The sequence below is a fragment of the Hemiscyllium ocellatum genome, chromosome 13 (genome assembly GCF_020745735.1).
Source record: "Hemiscyllium ocellatum isolate sHemOce1 chromosome 13, sHemOce1.pat.X.cur, whole genome shotgun sequence".
Lineage (NCBI taxonomy): Eukaryota > Metazoa > Chordata > Chondrichthyes > Orectolobiformes > Hemiscylliidae > Hemiscyllium > Hemiscyllium ocellatum.
In genome coordinates, this window is record NC_083413.1 from 38,279,046 (window position 1) to 38,296,957 (window position 17,912).

The 17,912-nt window shown below is 39.7% G+C and overlaps 1 protein-coding gene across 1 annotated transcript in view; it reads left to right on the forward strand.

Annotated features, from left to right (window-relative positions):
- The first annotated feature begins 336 nt into the window (after nucleotides 1-336).
- The window catches only part of zgc:153039 (uncharacterized protein LOC767698 homolog), a 107,446-nt gene continuing 89,870 nt past the window's right edge, over nucleotides 337-17,912 (forward strand). Inside the window, exons 1-2 of the mRNA XM_060834766.1 lie at nucleotides 337-526; nucleotides 9,646-9,780. Coding sequence (XP_060690749.1) covers nucleotides 343-526; nucleotides 9,646-9,780 — 319 coding nt within the window. The 5' untranslated portion in view covers nucleotides 337-342. The remainder of the gene's footprint in view (nucleotides 527-9,645; nucleotides 9,781-17,912) is intronic.

Genomic DNA, 17,912 nt, shown 5'->3' on the forward strand with positions numbered 1-17,912 from the left:
AACACAAAGTAGTTCATTCAAGTGCAAAATGACATCCTACAAGTATCCCCTGTTTTGAGGTTTTCAAAAAAAAATATCCCGTTCCAAGAAGCAATAGATTGTGGATTAACAGTGAAACACGAAGTGGTTTCTAACAGATTACCACTTCTGCAGGAACGATTTAGTCAGCTATTCACAGCTCTGGCAGGAGCGTCATTGCTTGAGAGAATGAGAGTAGTCATATGAGCAATCACATGATCCAGAAGGGGGAATCTCCATGTAGCAGTTTGAATTGTTTTTGTTACAGAGTTGGTATTGACGGTTCCGCCTCGGCATATAGACACTGCCTTGTGTGTGGCAGCTATGGCTGAGCGGACACCCTTACTCAATTACCGGCTGTGTACAGTGCCCGAACTCGGCAGTAACACTGCTGCCGGGGCCAGGAAGGAAGCTCAGCATCCCGCGCCCAAAAAGCTGTCAACTTTCTTTGGAGTGGTTGTTCCCACTCTGCTCTCGATGTTCAGTGTGGTGGTCTTCCTACGGATAGGTGAGTGCTCATTTCTCTTGGCCTTTTGTGTTGGATTTGTCGCAGTTTGACTGAGGTGAATATTCTAAAACAGGGAATTCCCTCCTGACGTCAGCTGTTGTTGGGCGATACTTGAGTTTGAATAGTGTTTATTCAAATACTATCAGACTTCAGTTCAAGCTGCTCCAAAATGGTGACATTTAACTATGCATCAAATTAAAAAGCGATGTAAGTAAATAGGATATCTGAGATGAAAGCAAGATGTCGCAGATGCTGGAAATCTGAAACAAACTCTGAGATTGCTGAAGAAACCTAGCATTCTGGTAGACACTTGAACTCGAAGTATAAACTGTTTCTCTCTCTACAGATGCTACAGACTTGCAGAGTTTCTCAGTATTATGTTTGTTTCAGGATATTTGAGCTATGGATTCCCTAGTAAGCCAAGTGCTTATTTATTCTGCTCTTTGTTCCTCTTTGAAAGACCATTGGACCCACTGTTTTCTCATTGCCATGCAGAATGTTCCTTCCCAAATGTTTGTCTGATTCCTATTTGAAAACTGCTTTCATTAAAAAATTGATCAAAGCTGATTCAATGCATTCTAAATCGTCACAAATGTCCAGATTACTGTCCCCTCTGTCAGTGGATTTATCAAAATGGTTTATCAAAACCTCTTGTTGTTTTGAACACCTACTAAATCACTTTTGACACTCTGCCTTGACAACTCTCCTCTCTTCTCTTTGTACCAGGTGAGGAGTGAATTGGCTTTCTTTTAGATTTGCTTCTCCCTCAGTCTGTTGCAATTACTATTTTTATTTCCTGCCAACACACTTCAATTAAAACACAGTGCAAATCAAAAATAAGGAGCCAGTTACAAAGTTTTTTTGTGAAGGAAAGATGAATCTTGACGCTGCCCCCAAATAAAAGTGACATCTATCGCACCACACAAACACAAGGTTTTTAGAAAGTGTCTCTAGTACAGACAAAGAATAAAAGCTGCATTGTTTAAAAGAACTTGAAGTCCTTATGGTGGTGTTAGCCTTTAATGTGAGATTGTAGTGTTTTTTTTAATGGTTGACTTTTCACTTCAAAATGGTGGTATCTGGGGATATCTTTGAGTTTTTAACGAATGGTTATTTTTTCAGTTTGTTTTTTCACCAGGTGCTGTTTTTAAGAGGCAAAGGGAAACAAGCAGGGCATAAGACTCTCTCTTGTCTATCTATATTTTTCTTTCTCATGTTAGGTTAGATTAGATTAGATTACTTAGATTAGATTACTTACAATGTGGAAACAGGCCCTTCGGCTCAACAAGTCCACGCCGAAGCGCAACCCACCCATACCCCTACATTTACCCCTTGCCTAACATTACGGGCAATTTAGCATGGCCAATTCACCTGACCTGTACATCTTTTGGACTGTGGGAGGAAACCGGAGCACCTGGAGGAAACCCACGCAGACATGGGGAGAATGTGCAAACTCCACACAGTCAGTCGCCTGAGGTAGGAAATGAACCCAGGTCTCTGGCGCTGAGGCAACAGTGCTAACCCACTGTGCCACTGTGCCGCCCATGTTGCTCAAAAGCAACTGCTAAAATATCATACCTTTGTGTATTCCTGAGTAAAGTTGCATAATTTCTTGCAAGTTGCCCACCTTTCATCTCCCAATAAGTGAATTTGTCATTGCAGAGGTAAAGTGAAACAAGAAATACAGATTGAACAATATTAATTTTGGCTCAGGTGGGTTTGTTTATTTCACATTGAGGCAAACTTCATGTAGTAAGGCCTACTGAACAAGCGATAAGGGTGTAGCTAAACGTGTACATTTCCATGCTGTCACTTTTTCTAAAGATTTTTGGGACAATTCCAAGATTTTTGTTCCTGCTCACCTTTAAGCTGTTCCATTTGGTTCCTGCTGCCTGACCTCATTCTTAAATTAGTCACTTGACCAGTCTGTTTCCTTCAGCAGTGTGTTACTACCTTACCCACTTTACTAGCTTTACAAGTTTGTCATTACACTTAATACTGAGTGGTTCAGAGATTGATCATGTTTATCATTTGCACCTTCACTAGATCAATAAGGTTACGCTGATATTTTCTTTGACCACATTTGGCACTGATCTATCATCACAAGGATGCGTTTCTCATTTGTCTTGAGGAACAAAGTATTTGTCACCCCTGCTGTTATCTCAGTTGATACCAGTTTTCCAGATGCAGGTTTTCTTTAACTGTGGAGTTTAATTTCAACCTTAACCAATTACTTACAATTCATAATTTCCTTCAGTGGCATTGGAGGTGATGAATGTAAAGTGCATTTTAGATATGTGGAGTAATCGCTCTCCGAGGCTACCTATAATTCACACTGTGGCAGAACTTATCTATAGAATTATCATGAACACTTTTGTATTGACGTACAGCCAGAATCCCTGATACCATTACAAATGTGGCTGTAAATAGGCAGCTAAGTATTAATTAAAATTTAATGATGCAAACAAAATGTTGCCCTGAAGAATTTTAAAAATACATATCAACAAGTGAAAACAAAAGAAGTCACACTCCACTTTGTGGTGACAGAAGTGTGAGTAGTGGTTGTGGGGAAACACTGTCCAAATCTTATTGCTCTGGTGGTTTGAGAGATGTAAAATGATAAACATCACAAAGTGACAAGATCCTCGTAATAACTGCTGTGACTCAGACTTCCACAAGAAAACAAATAAACAGAGATATTGTGGTGGACTTCAGTAAGGCATAAACTAACGAGTGAAATGGACACATGTGGCAGGTGATGGTCACTGCAGAGAAGTGATGCTTTGAAAAATGAGATGAATGGTAGATGATACTGTTAAATTGTGCAAAAATAGAGAAGCTTTAGAGTTCATGTATAGGAATTCAACTTGTCATGCAACATTCTATTTTAGCTGAAACAAAAACAGAAATTGCTGGAGAAACTTAGCAGGTCTAATGGCATCTGTGCAAAGAAAGCAGAGTCAATGTTTCAGGTCCAGTGGCTCTGCTTTCTCTCCACAGATGTTGCTTGACCTTTTTGAGTTTCTCCATCAGATTCCTTTTTTGTTTTAGACTTCCAGTTTCCACAACTCTTTTTCATTCTATTTTAGTGACCGCAAATTATAAATCTACAAGAAATTTATTTTATTCAATTCTAAGGTCAAATGGTTGCTGTTTCATTGATCTCACTGTTGACAACCATATGTTCAACTATTTAGGCTCTAAATTTTGCTTTTTATTTTTTTCATTCTCAAGAAGTGGGCATTGCTGGCTGGACCAGCATTTATTGCCCATCCCTAATCGCCTAGAGGGCGTTTAAGAGTGAACCACATTGCTGAGAGTCTGGAGTCACATGTAGGCCAAGTAAGGACAGCAGTTTCCTTCTCTAAAATAACAGATGGATTCTTCTGACAATTAGCAATGGTTTCATGGTCGTCATTAGACTCTCTTTATTATTGTATTTTATTATATTGAAATCAAATTCCACACTTGGCCATGATGGGATTTGAACTTGGATCCCCAGGACATTACCTGCAACTCTGGATTAATGGCCTAGTAGTATTAACATTAGGCTATCGAATTGTCTAGATTTCTCTTCCTAAATTTCTTCAATTGTCTCTTAAATCTTTGTTGAAAAGGCAGTGTTTTTTTTGTCATTTACCTTTGTTACCCCTTTTTGTGAATCATTGCCAGATTTTTGAAAATGCTATTATAATGCAATTAGGAACCCTTTATTTTGTTAAAGATGCTGACGTAAAAGCAGTTTGTTATATCAGGGTTTTCCTTCAGTGGTTTTGGCAAGTTTTTAAATGTTCTCTTGCAGTACAAAAGTATATTCTTCTCTGAACTTTATTGATGTTATGAAGCAATAGATTTACTACTTTTAAATTAGAAATTAACTTAAATTAGAGATCAGACTTAGTGTTCACTGCAGTGTTTGATTATGCAGACTTTGGTCTGAATTCACCAGCCTTAAATTTTGTAGGATTTCAACAGTGAGCAGTTTTTAGATGTCAGCTTTGCTCTTGTTTCTGTATTATAAGGTTGTGAATCTTATCCCCATCCAGAGTAAGCTAACATATCAATGCAGTGTGAAGAAGTACGCTCTTTCACATGAGATGTTCAGCCAAACTCCTGTGTGCCTTTACAGGCAGACAAAAAATATAGCAAAAAGCAGAACAGGCCCAAAAGGCTTGATGGCAACAGCCCTAGTCAGGGAACTCTTATTCTGTGAGGTCCACCTGGCTGACCTCATCCCAGTCACTGCATCCCTCCCCCTTCTAAGTCCTGGGACGCAGGCCCATTCTTTCTCCTATTGTCTCTAGGGCATTTTCACACCAGCTCCAGTTCCTCTGACTCTGCCTCGAATACTTACAATGTGTACCAGAGCATCTCAAGAAATGGTGGTAACTGCATCAAGGCTGCAATATCTGCAGTATCCATTTCATCTTTAGAGATTTCTTCATTACGAGGTGGATTGGGAGATCACACGTTATGACAGCGTTACTAACTGTTCTCGGGAGAGAGAGATATTTTGTTCTTGCTCCATTTGACTTTGCAACTTTCATGTGGTCTCCTTGCTTGATCAGGACCACCTCACCATCCCAAACTTGACACATCACTGGAACTGACCTTGCGTCAATCATGCCTCTTACCCGTACAGAGCCATTCCTCTATTTTCAGCAACAACCTTTGTCCCGAAGGAAATTGTCTCTTGCGTACAGGATCTGATGTTTGGCTTTGGAGTTCCTACTGCCATTTCAACCCCCAACCTCACGTCCAGGAAGAGCAGGATTAATCTGGTGTAGAGTCTTCTCCCCATTAGCAACTCTGTTGGAGCTGTCCCGATAGTTGTGTGTGGGGTGGTGCTATAACCAAACAGGAATCAGGACAGTCTGGTACTGAGTAAAGCTGTAGGTTGTTTCTTAATGCCTGCCTTCAAAGTTTCGGCTCCCATTTCTGCCAGACCATAGCATGATGGATGGTGTGAAGCTGTCGTTACATGCTGAATGCCATTCAACTTTAGGAAATACTCAAATTCCCTGCTGGTAAATGATTGCTCACTCTGTGCTGAATACCTCAAGGAACCTGTGTACTGCAGAACATGCTCGCAGCTTTTCTATCGTCATCTCTGTGTTTGACAGATGAAATCTATGCACTCCCAACCACTTTGAGTAGGCATCCACAAACATTAACAACAAACAGCCCATGAAAGGATGTGTAACAAAATCCAAGGTTCACTCACGAATCAGTTGGTGGTAATTTTTGCCCTGGTTAGCATTCGGGGTACTGTCCCACCAGTGCAGCTATATTGGCTTCCAATCCTAGCTACTAGACATAACATCTTGCTAACATCTGTTTGAAAATCCCTGGAGATCCCTGGGTATCTTTGCTCAGGACAATTTATTTTAGCTCCCATGATAATATATTGTCCTTTTTTATGATGATCTGGTTTCTCTGGGTCCAGAAGGGTTTCAATTCTGGTTGTGATGGCCCTTTTGCTACCCTCTCCCCCCACCCCACCCCCTCCATCGCCACCACCAGTTGTTTCAGTTTTGCGAGGATGGGATCTTTGAGTCCATACTCTGATATTATCAACGGTAACTGGAAGAATGTCCAGAAAGGTTAAAACCGGAACGGACTCGAGTGGCAGCCCCATTGGTGTGTCCACCATTGGAAGGTAGTTCAAGGAATCAACATTTTCCCATTGGCCTCTCAGGCAGTGTTCCAACTTGTAAATGTACGCACTAGAAATAAGAGTCCACCACTGAATTTGACTTGAAGCTTTGGGTGGCACAGCCCTGTCCTCTTTATATAGTGCCAGTAGGGTGTGTGATCCATTATGATTACACACTCCTGTCCATTTAAGTTATTGGTAGAAGTTCCTCCTGCTAAAAATAACCTTCAAACTTACCCTCTTTATCACAACATATTTTGGTTCATCATCAGCCAAAGTCCAGGAAGCATATGCTATTGGCCTTTCCTCTTCACTCTGCCAAAACTACTCCGATATTGTAGCGGGAGGCATTCCATATCAGAACCTCATCTTGCTTGGGATCTTAGTGTGCCAACACCTAGATAATCTAAGCTGCTGCTTCACTTCCCTAAAGGCTACAAGAACATTTCCAAGGCTGACTCTTTTTCAATAGCAGATGTAAAGGTACCAGGATGAAGGCCAAGTTACCTTTGAAATTTATGTAATAATTCACCAAGGAAAGAACAAAGCACCAGTATGGACATGGGTCATGGGGCACCCTTTAATCATTCTCACTTTATCTTCCATTGGGTGTAACCTGGTCCTTTCAACTCTAGTCCAAGTAAGTCAGGAAGGGTGCCTTGAACGCACATTTTATCCTCCTAAGGTGTACGTTCACCTTGGAGAAATGTCTAAGGACTATGTCCAAGTTCTCTAAATGCTCTTCATTGGTCTTCCCTGTTATTAGTACGTCATCCAGACAAATGACAACTTGGACTTTGGAAAATGTTCTCTATTTTCCACTGGAAAAGGGCACAGGCTGATGATACCTCAAATGGCAATTTCGAATGTTGGTACAAACTCTTAGGATTGTAGCATACGTCTGGGAGTCCGCATCTAACTACAATTGCGGGTACGCATGACTGAAGCCCAGCCTCATGAAGGACAGCTACCCCACGCCCCTCCCCACCGGACTTATGTACAAGTCGTCTACGCAAGAGATTGGATTTTTATTCAGCTGTGAAAAGCAGTTTACCATTTGTTTGAAATCTGCACAAAGGCAAACTGACCCATCAGGCTTTACAATGAATGTGACTGGTGCTGCCCATTCTGCTTTCCATGTCTACTTTTGCTTGCAAGGCAAATGGCTCTGAGAAGGCCTTGCAGAATCATGGAATTGTTTCCTGGTCAACATGGAAGGTGCTTTGGCTCCAGTAATTATCCCCAGATCTTCCTGAAAAACGTCTCGGTATTTAATTTGGATTTCACTCAGGCAGCAATTTTCTAATTGAAACATGTTCAGCCAATCAAGTTGACTATTTGTCAAACAATTTCTCCCCATTAACCTTCGGTCTCAGCCTTTTACTGCAATCTGTGGTAATGGAACCAGCCACTTCTTATTAGAGACCAAACTAAGTTGTACTCCTAATCTGGAAAGATTCCCCAGTGTAGTTTCTCAGTCTAGCTGAGGTCTTGTATAAACTTAAGGGTTGGAGTTCAGTGCATATTTTGGTAAATCACTGATATAACCCGGCCGGTATTAACCTCCATTAAGACTGGGTGACCATTTAACTAGATGTTTATTTTGGTTCTGATTTGGATGTTGCAAAGCAATTTAACTGTTCCATACCAGCTGTAGGTGGAAATTCCAGGGTTAGCACTCCTGGACACCAATCCGAGATCTCTTACTCCATTTTGGCTTTGTGCTGTCTCAAGTCCGTGTACTGGCAGTAACTACAATGGCCTGCTGGACCAGATTCTGAAGAAAAATTTTACCATTTGGCTGAGACTTGACTTTGTTTTGGGGTTTTGCTGTGGGCTGACCTAGAACCCCTCTGTTCAGAGTATGTCCTGAGTGAGGCTGTGCAACTGCCTTCACTCAAGTGGTGTTCCCAAGCTCCGCCGGCCTGGCGGAGGTGTCCACTTCTGTCTGAATACCCTGCCACTCCACTTGCCACATTTTCTCATGACAAAGCCAGTTGTAGTGCCTGATGGATGTTCAGTTGTGCTTCAGTCAGTAGGCATTTTTGCATGGCCATTAATCCCACATACCAAATAGTCTCTCAGCATCTCACTTCAGGTTAAAATCACACATCTGCCAGTCATCTTAACCTTATCAAAAATCCCAAAACAGCTTCTCCTGGTTCTCAAACTGCCAAGTAATACTGATAGTATCTCAGAATTAGAGGAGACTTGATCTCATAATATTCCTTAGCTAAGTCCATTAACTCCTTGAAGAGTTTTGGTATCTGGTATGTCTGGGAAAGTTAGGCTCTTAATAACTGAAAAAACTGCGGGTCCACAAACTGTCTGGAGAATTACACATCACTTTTCATCTGCACCAATGTCATTTGCCCAGGGGAAAAAAAAACACTCTTTCTATATACTGGGCCCAGTCTTTGATGGAAGAATCAAACAAGTCAAGCTTCCCAAATAACAACATGATGTCAGAAATGCTTATCCCAACTCAAAGACAACTGTTATGAGGAAATCTCTTCAGGAGCATTTTTTCTGTCATCACCCCACAATAACTCCATGAAGGCCAGTATCCTGTCACCAAGTAACATGTGCATAGTGTGTGACACTGACCCAGCTAGCTCAGAGCTCACTCCTAAAGTGAACAGAACCCCTGCCACTCCTGTTTTTTTATTTGTCAACCAGGACTCCCTGATTAAAGCTGTTAACTTGGGTCACTCAGGGAACTCATTCTGTGAAGTCCACCTGGCTGACCTCATTCCAGTCACTACACACAGAGCTCTCTCAGCAACCCAGTGAAGATTTTTCAGGGCATTTGTATAACCTTTTCCTTGTGAGCACATTATGTTGCTGATTTGTTTTGGTACAAGGTAATGACTACAAATTTTTAAAGCAGTTGAGTGAAGATGTTAAATGGTGCTTAATAGTTTCCCTTCCTTGCATTCATGACCTCTAGTCTTTGAACAACTTAAATGTGACTCCCTTTTCATAAGAATTTTTCTCCTCTTCTAAAAGTAGTCGCTCTGAGATGTGGTGCTATATGCTTATTTCTTTCGCTTGAATAAACGCAGATGAAGAATGCTAATAAACTATTTGATTCTATCATGCATCATAAACATAATCATATTGGGATCATTTAATAAGTTTAAACCATTAACTGGGTTATTTGGGCCTGTTGCAGCATGCCTACACCCATCCCTTATTGAGGTCAGTGGCTGAATTGAATTCCTATTTATTGTAGGAGACAAAAAACATTGGAGATTATCAGAAAATTATCAGTCAGTTCAATTGTCAAAACGTTTTGCTTTGTTTTATGAATATGTGGTGATTGTTACACTTCATCTTCCTCTTTCAGTTTGAGTCACAATGTGAGTAGATTTGTACTGAAATGTTTTCCTATATATGTGAAAGTTGTTTTTATGTAGTGCAAATGTGTTTCTTTTAAAACAATCTTTATTTTTCATTGAAGGTTTCGTTGTTGGCCAGGCAGGACTGTACCAGAGTATACTCATGTACATTGTGGCATATTTCATCATAAGCATGACTGTACTATCAGTGTGTGCTATATCTACTAATGGAGCACTGGATGCTGGTGGTGCCTACTGTATCTTTTAAGAGTTATGATTTCAGGTTCATTTAGATTGAATCCCCTGAATTTAGATTTGCTCAAGATTAATACTCAATGTGTTGATGTTTAAATTGTAAAATGCATCCATTGAAACTATATTACACAAAAACCTAAACTAATCAAATAATCAACTAATCAAGTACTAATCAAAGATATGAGGGGCCATTTGGTTTACACAGGTAGTGGTTCATGCATGGAATGAATTTCCAGAAGAAATGTTGGATTTTGGTACGGTTAGAATGTTCAAAAGACATTTAGATAAGGACATGTTAAGAGGGATATTGGCCAAATGCAAACAGGTGGGACTAGTTTATATTGGAATTATATTCGGCATGGGCTAGTTTAACTGTCGGATCTGTTTCCGTGCTTTATGCCTCTAAGTATATTTAGGCTAGCAATTTTCTTTTTTTTTGAGTCAAGGAGCATCTTTAATTCAACTAATAACTTGTTGATCAATTTTACTTTATTGATCTTTCAACACCACTTGGTGGATATTTCTTGTAGCATTCCTAATCAGTTCAATTGGGAAGATTGCAAAATATAATATCAGTAGCAAATGTGGTACATAAAGTTCAGAAGATGATGATGGTAGGAAACAGACGCAGGAGTGGATTATACAACCCCTCAAGTCTGTTTTTTATTATTTATATCATGGTTGATGTGTATATTTTAATTTTAATGATTTTTATGTCTTGACAGTTTTATTTCATTTAAAAAGAAAAGGTCAATTCATTTATAAAAAGTGTGATTGACCCAGGAAGATTTTTTTACTTCCATACAATTTTGGGGGAAACTGCAGTTGAAAGATTGCGCCTCCAACAGAGCAAATAGCTTCTCAATGTCCACTCTATGGAAGATTTTTGTCACTTTCAATCTTAAAACAGATCGCTTTCAATGAAGTAATGTCAAGGCAATGCAAATCCTCTGCAGATTGTCTTCATATTTTATTCCTGTGACACTTGTCATCAACTGAATCTGTTATAGTTCAATCAAGCTCAATATTAACCTGAGATAAGATGTTAAAATTGGGTGCACTACTCAGAATCATAGAATTTTACCGTATAGAAGGAGGCCATTCAACCTACTGTACTGTCTAAGTATCAGCTCCTGACAGAGCTACCCAGCTAGTCCCATGTAGAATCATAGTACAGAAGATCAGATTAGTCTAGCCAAATACAAATAATGGGTCATCCATAAATCTGTAGCAATGGAGCAAAGGCTTATGAATGTTAAACAAGTATATTTTTAAATAAAATAGTTCATGGAACTTGTGTATTCCTGGAAAGCCGAGCATTAGTTGCCAACCCCTATTCCCGTTGAGTAGGTGATGGTATCAGTTTTGGATCCAGGGCGATCTGTACTGATGGGACAGTCTCCACCTGAACCGATCTGGAGCCAGTGTTCTAGCGAAAAGGATAAATAGGGTGGTCACTAGGACTTTAAACTTGTGGGTGGGGGAGAGGAAAAGGGAAAGCAACAGGGAGTATGAGTCAAGTAGAAAGATAAGAGCAGTTAGCATGTGTGCAGGGTTTAAATTCAAGGCAGACTATGAATGAAGGAAAAAGGAAGGATAACTTAGGACACATTACCAGAGGTGTTGGGAATCATGAGGATGAGAAAATTAGCATTAAGGTGCTTTACCTGAATGCTCATAGTATTTGTAACAAAGTAGATGAATTAACAGAACAAATCATAGTGAATGATTGTGATGTGGTAGGCATCACAGAGACGTGGTTGCGGGGGTTCAGGACTGGCAGTTGAACATCCAAGGATTTACAACTTAGCAAAAAGACAGGGAGGTGGGCCGTGTTGCCTTGATACTTATGAATGAAATTAAATCTATGGCACTGAATGTAATAGGAACAGATGATGTGGAGTCTGTGGGTGGAGTTGAGGAATCACAAAGGCAAAAAAACATAATGGGAGTTATGTACAGACATCCCAGCAGTGGTCAGGACCAGGGGCGCAAGAAGTACCAGGAAATAGATAAGGCATGCTGGAAAGGGGACTTCAATATGCAAATGGACTGGGTGAATAATGTTGCCGGTGGATCCAAAGAAAGGGAATTCATGGACTGTTTACAGGATGGTTTTTTGGAACAGCTTGTGATGGAGCAAGCTACTTTGGACTTAATGCTATATAAAGAGCCAGACTTTATAAAAGATCTTAAAGTAAGGGAACACTTAGGAGGCAGCAATCATAATAGAGTAGAGTTAAGTCTGCATTTTGAAAGAGAGAAGACAAAATCTGATGTAATGGTGTTACAGTTAAATAAAGGTAATTACAGGGGCATGAGAGGAACTAATGAAAATCGACTGGAAGCAGAACCTAATGGGGAAGACAGAGCACCAATGGCAGGAGTTTCTGGGTATAATTGAGGACACAGTACAATAGTTCATCCCAAAGAAAAGAAGAATTATCTGGGGTGGGGTGTCAGGGTTTGAATTAGACAGCCGTGGCTGACAAAGAAAGTCAGGAAATGTATCAAAGAAAAAGAGAGAGCCTATAAAGTGGCCAAGAAGATTGGGAAGACTACAAAAACAAACCAAGGATAACAAGGAGAGAAATAAGGAAGGAGAGGATCAAATATGAAGGTAAGCTAGCCTGTAATATTAGAAATGATAGTAAAAGTTTCTTTCAATATATAAGAAACAAATGAGAGGCAAAAGTAGAAATTGGGCTGCTCCAAGTTGATGCAGGAAGGCTAGTGCTGGGAGATGAGGAAATAGCTGAAGAGCTTAATAAATACTTTGTGTCACTCTTCACGGTGCAAGACATGAGTAATATCCCAACAATTAAGGAGAGTCAAGGGGCAGAGTTGAGTATGGTAGCTGTTGAGTAAGTGCTAGAAAAGCTAAAAGGTCTAAAAAAATGATAAATCTCTGGGCTCCAATGGGCTGCATTGTAGAGTTCTGAGGAAGGTGGTGGAAGAAATAGCGGAGGCATTGGTTGCAATCTTTCAAAAATCACTAGAGTCAGGGAAAGTCCCAGATGATTGGAAAATTGCTGTTGTAAACCCCCCCCCCCCCCACCTTGTTCAAGAAAGGATCAAGATAAAAGATGGAAAATTATGGGCCAATTAGCCTAACATCGGTTGTAGGTAAAATTCTAGAATCTGTTATTAAGGATGAGATTTCTAAATTCTTGGAAGTGCAGGGTCGGATTAGAACAAGTCAGCATGGATTTAGTAAGGGGTGGTCTTGCCTGACAAATGTTAGAATTCTTTCAAGTGGTAACAAGTAGGTTAGACCAGGGAAACCCAGTGCATGTTATCTATCTAGACTTCCAAAAGACCTTTGATAAGGAGCCTCACAGGAGCTGCTGAGTAAGGTGAGGGCCCATGGTGTTCAAGGTGAGCTACTGGCATAGATTGAGGGTTGGCTGTCTGGCAGCAGGCAGAGAATTGGGATAAAAGATTCTTTTTTGGAATGGCAGCTAGTGACAAATGGTGTCCCGCAAGGTGCAGTGTTGGGACCACAGCTGTTCATTTTATATATAAAGGATCTGGATGAAAAGACTGGGGGCATTTTGGCGAAGTTTGCCAATGTTATGAAGTTAGGTGGACAGGCAGGTAGTTCTGAGAAGGTGAGAAAGCTGCAGAAAGATTTAGACAGTTTAGGAGAGTGGTCCAAGAAATGGCTGATGAAATTCAATGTGACCAAAAGCGAGGTCTTGCACTTTGAAAAAAAGAATACAGGGACATACTATTCTTAATGGTGGAAAAAATTCATAAAGCCAAAGTACAAAGGGATCTGGGAGTGCTCGTCCAGGATTCTCTAAAGGTTGACTTGGAGATTGAGTCTGTGGTTAAGAAAGCAAATGTTATGTTGTCATTTATATTGAGGGTTGGAATGTAAAAACAGTGATGTACTACTGAGACTTTATGAAGCTCTGGTTGGGCCCCATTTAGAATACTGTGTCCAGTTTTGGGCCTCACGCCTGAGGAAGGATAACTGGCACTGGACCGTGTCCAGCAGCGATTCACACAGATGATCCCTGAAATGGTAGGCCAAAAATACAATGAATGGTTGAGGATCTTGGGATTGTATTCATTAGAGTTTAGAAGATTGAGGGGAGATCTGAAAGAAGCTTGCAAACTAATGCATGGCTTAGAATGGGTGGACACTGGGAATTTGTTTCCATCAGGTGTGGATACTAGGACTTGTGGGCACAGCCTTAGAATTAGAGATGGTCAATTTGGATGGAAATTAGGAGACATTTCTTCAGCCAGAGAGTAGTAGGCCTGTGGAATTCATTGCCACAGAGCACAGTGGAGGCTGGGATGTTAAATGTCTTCAGGCAGAGATTGATAAATTCTTAATCTCTCAAGGAATTAAGGGATACAAGGAGAGTGCGGGTAAGTGGCATTGAAATACCCATAAGCATGATTGATGGCGGAGTGGACTCGGATGGGCCGAATGGCCTGCCTTCCACTCCTTTGTCTTATGGTCTTATGGTAAACTGCTTTCTTGAACAGCTGTGTACATGTGTTCTATTTTGAAGTTATAGCACTGGTGAATTTAATTATTTGTTGGTACATTTCACACACCTCTTCCCAATCCCATTGTCATGTATAAATATCATTGCCAAGTTTATCTACTGTGTGTTCATTGTAAAGGTGAAACCAAAAGGCAGGGAAAATAGATAATTTTAAAATTTCTTTCTTCCCAAACAAAAATGCACTTGCTGCCTTTTGTCAACTCCCACAAGACAAAGCCGCGTGTTTATCCTTCTTAGTCCATTACATTACATGCATCTGTTATTGTGGTGTGAAATATAAATGTTGAGTTATACATATTTTGAATATCACTTATATGGGGGAGGTTTGAATTTTTTGAGGTTGTAACATTTATGTTGGTTTCTGTGTGCCTGAAGTTAATGATTAAAATTAAGTATTTTGGTAGTTTTGGTAATTTCTTTTTCAACAGTTGGTTAGGGCTACTTTGACATTACAATGGATTCTTGCTTCCTTTCGGATGTTTTATGACTTAGCAAGGCAGACATCGATATTTCAAGCTTTTTGTTAGAAATTTCTTGAGTGAGAGCATTTTTCAAATTAAAGAAAACATCCACAGTAGGGAGAGAGTTGGGAGACTTTTACTTTTATGGGCAGTTCTGTGGAGTCCATGCATGAAGATGTATGTACAGAGCAATGCTCTTGAGAAGCGGAGAATATAATACACTAGATTACCTTAGAGTAAAGAGGTAATGATAACCCAACGTTTCTGGTTACGGACTAAAACCTGAAAAAGACTTGAAGATTAGCTTGTTTAAATTTGAATGTATGTTAGCTCGCGGACTAAGCTGTTAGAGGTTCTAGTTTCTTGGGAATGAATGTCATAGTTACCTTTTAGACCTGTCAATGTGAGAGAGAAAGGAATTCTGATATGAGTGCTGCATAAAGGTTGCTGCTGAGTTCCATAGAAGGGATTCTTTTGAAACCTGTCAAGGATTATTTTGATGTAATTATAATTTTACTGTTCTTAAAACATAAGGTAAGAACAAGGAACAGGAGTAGTTAATTTAGCTCCCTGAGCCCATTCTACCATGCAATGCAATCATAGCTGATCTCATCTTGGCCTCCACTCCACTTTCCAGCTCATTCCACTTAATTCTGTGAGAATCAAAGCTCACATATTAATAAATTTCAGTCTGAGTCAAATTCTGAGCAGCGAAGTTTATTGAAACGTACTTGCAAGACGGCTGTCTAATGAGTAGGCACCCCAATCTGAGGGTTACATTCTGATTTATGCAGTTCAGCTGTGTCTCTTGGTCCTCCCCTTTACCCCATAGGCTATGCACTACAGCAAAAGTAACTAATCACAACCTCTAGCTTCACTCCACCTCTGTTTACTTCTCCTACTACTCTAAGCCTGTCGCCCCTTACTCTTATTTATCTTTCCCTTATGTGTGACTATCCTGGCATAGCTTACTGTCTTTGTGTAATCATCCTGCCGAACTAAATTCTGTCTGTTGGCCACATCCCTCCTGCGACCGATACACTATTCTCCTGCAACTAGTACACCCTACTCCACGGTTGCTCTGCCCTAATAGTCATAGTTAATTCCACCTGTTTTTGCTTCTCACTGTTTAGTATTTGCATGCGCAGCCCAATTTTATCATGCAAGCTTTTGCAGAAGCAACACCTGTTCCCTTATTCTGCACGATTTTAATCCTATACCTTACAATTCTTCAACCCATTAGGAATTGAAAAACTCTATTTGTTTCCCTTTTAAATTTAGTCAATGTCCTTACATCCACCGCTTTTCTGGGGTAGTGAATTCCACAGACTCACGTCCTTTGAGAGAAGCAATTTCTCATCATCTCTGTATAAAATCTGGCACCTCCTTTCCTCTTGTTTAAAACTCTTTGCATTTGAATTAAGGAAATATTTTGGTTAATTCTGGTTTTAGTTCCATGTCTTTTGCTAAGCAAACTTGTGTTTCATTTTCAAAATAAAATCTTCAACCTTGCGTACTTCTGCCCCAGTGAGAGAGCATCTTGTTAAGACGAAAACAAAACAAGCTAAAGCCTACCAAGTCAGATTTTGGTCAGGCATCTGACTTCTCTAATAATAACATGAGCTGAGATCATCATAAATACACAAATCATATATCCTCTTTCAAGGAACATTTCACTGCATATTATATGTGTTTATTGTTGATCATGATAGTGGTTCAAGATAAGGTGAAATGTTTGTACTGCCAAAATCTAATTGTATCAGGGCATATCTTTTACCACTGAAATTTGAATGGGGTAGTCTTCACTGCAAATTCTCCCAATGTTCCCAAGATTAGGAGGAGCCAGTGTTGGACTGGGGTTGACCAAGTTAAAAATTGCACAACACTAGGTTATGTCCAACAGGCTTATTTGGAAGCACTAGCTTTTGGAGCACTGCTCCTTCATCAGGTAGCTATGGGGCAGGATCATAAGACACAGAATTTATATCTAAAGATTACAGTGTCATGCAACTGAAATGATATATTGAACAAACCTAGATTGCTGTTAAGTCTTTCAACTTTTAAAATGGGTTGCAGATTTCGGTTCACTAATATGTAAATCCCAGAACTACTTTTAAGTCACATTCTTGAGATAACAAAGTTTTATTAAAAAATAAGTGATATCTCAGCTCAGGCAGTGCATTTAATGGATGAGGTTTGAGTCTATCTGGATCCCAGTCTTGAGTCACGTTCTATTTCCAATGTTCACAAGAACCTTAATTCTCATAATATGTCATGTATAAAATTACAGAATATACATATTTGCAATATGAGCTTCCAATGGAGGTGTAAAATACGTCAACAAAATAATTTTCTTGTATTCATGGTCCTTTTTGGTAAAGAATGCAACTTTTCATTATCCTTTCAAACAACGCAGGTTTTTCAGGATTTTTCTACTTTCCAAAATAAAACTGATCACCTAGAATTTCAAAATGGAACAGAATAATTTGCTAAATGGATTGTGGCTAAGCACTAGCGCTTCTGAGTACTTATCTTGCTTTGATCAATTAACTTGTATAACTAGGAATTGGTGAAGTGTGAAGGAGCAAATAGTAAATTAATTGAAGTGTGAAATTGACCTAAGGTTGAAAGGTAAGGAACACGGCGTCAATTTGCAGAAAACTTATGTCATAGGAAATGTGTATCTATGACATTATGATGGTGCAGAGATCTCAAAGTTATGGCACTAGTGATTTGTATCAGGACAAGCATCACACCATTGTTTATTGGTAATTTTGCACTGCTGCCTTAGATCCCTTAGACCATTATTACAGTTTCATTCCCAAACAAAAGCAAAGGTGAGATCAAGTTTGCTGAATTAACATCACATCATGATAATCACAGTCACGTTAAATATAACTCTCTGAATCCTGTGCAATGTTAATTAGATTTGCGTGTTTTCAGAATTTACGTGAAGTTTCCATCAAATAAAATTCCCTATGCTTAGTGTTGCAAAGGAATAGGATTAAAATGCAGCTATTTGTAAACAACCATTGCAATCAAAGGACAGTAGAATTTATTTGAAAACATATGTTGAGTAATTAAGGGACAAATAGTTGCCTGATTTTGTTCGGTATGGGTTCGGTAAATCTCCTTTCATATCAGTTT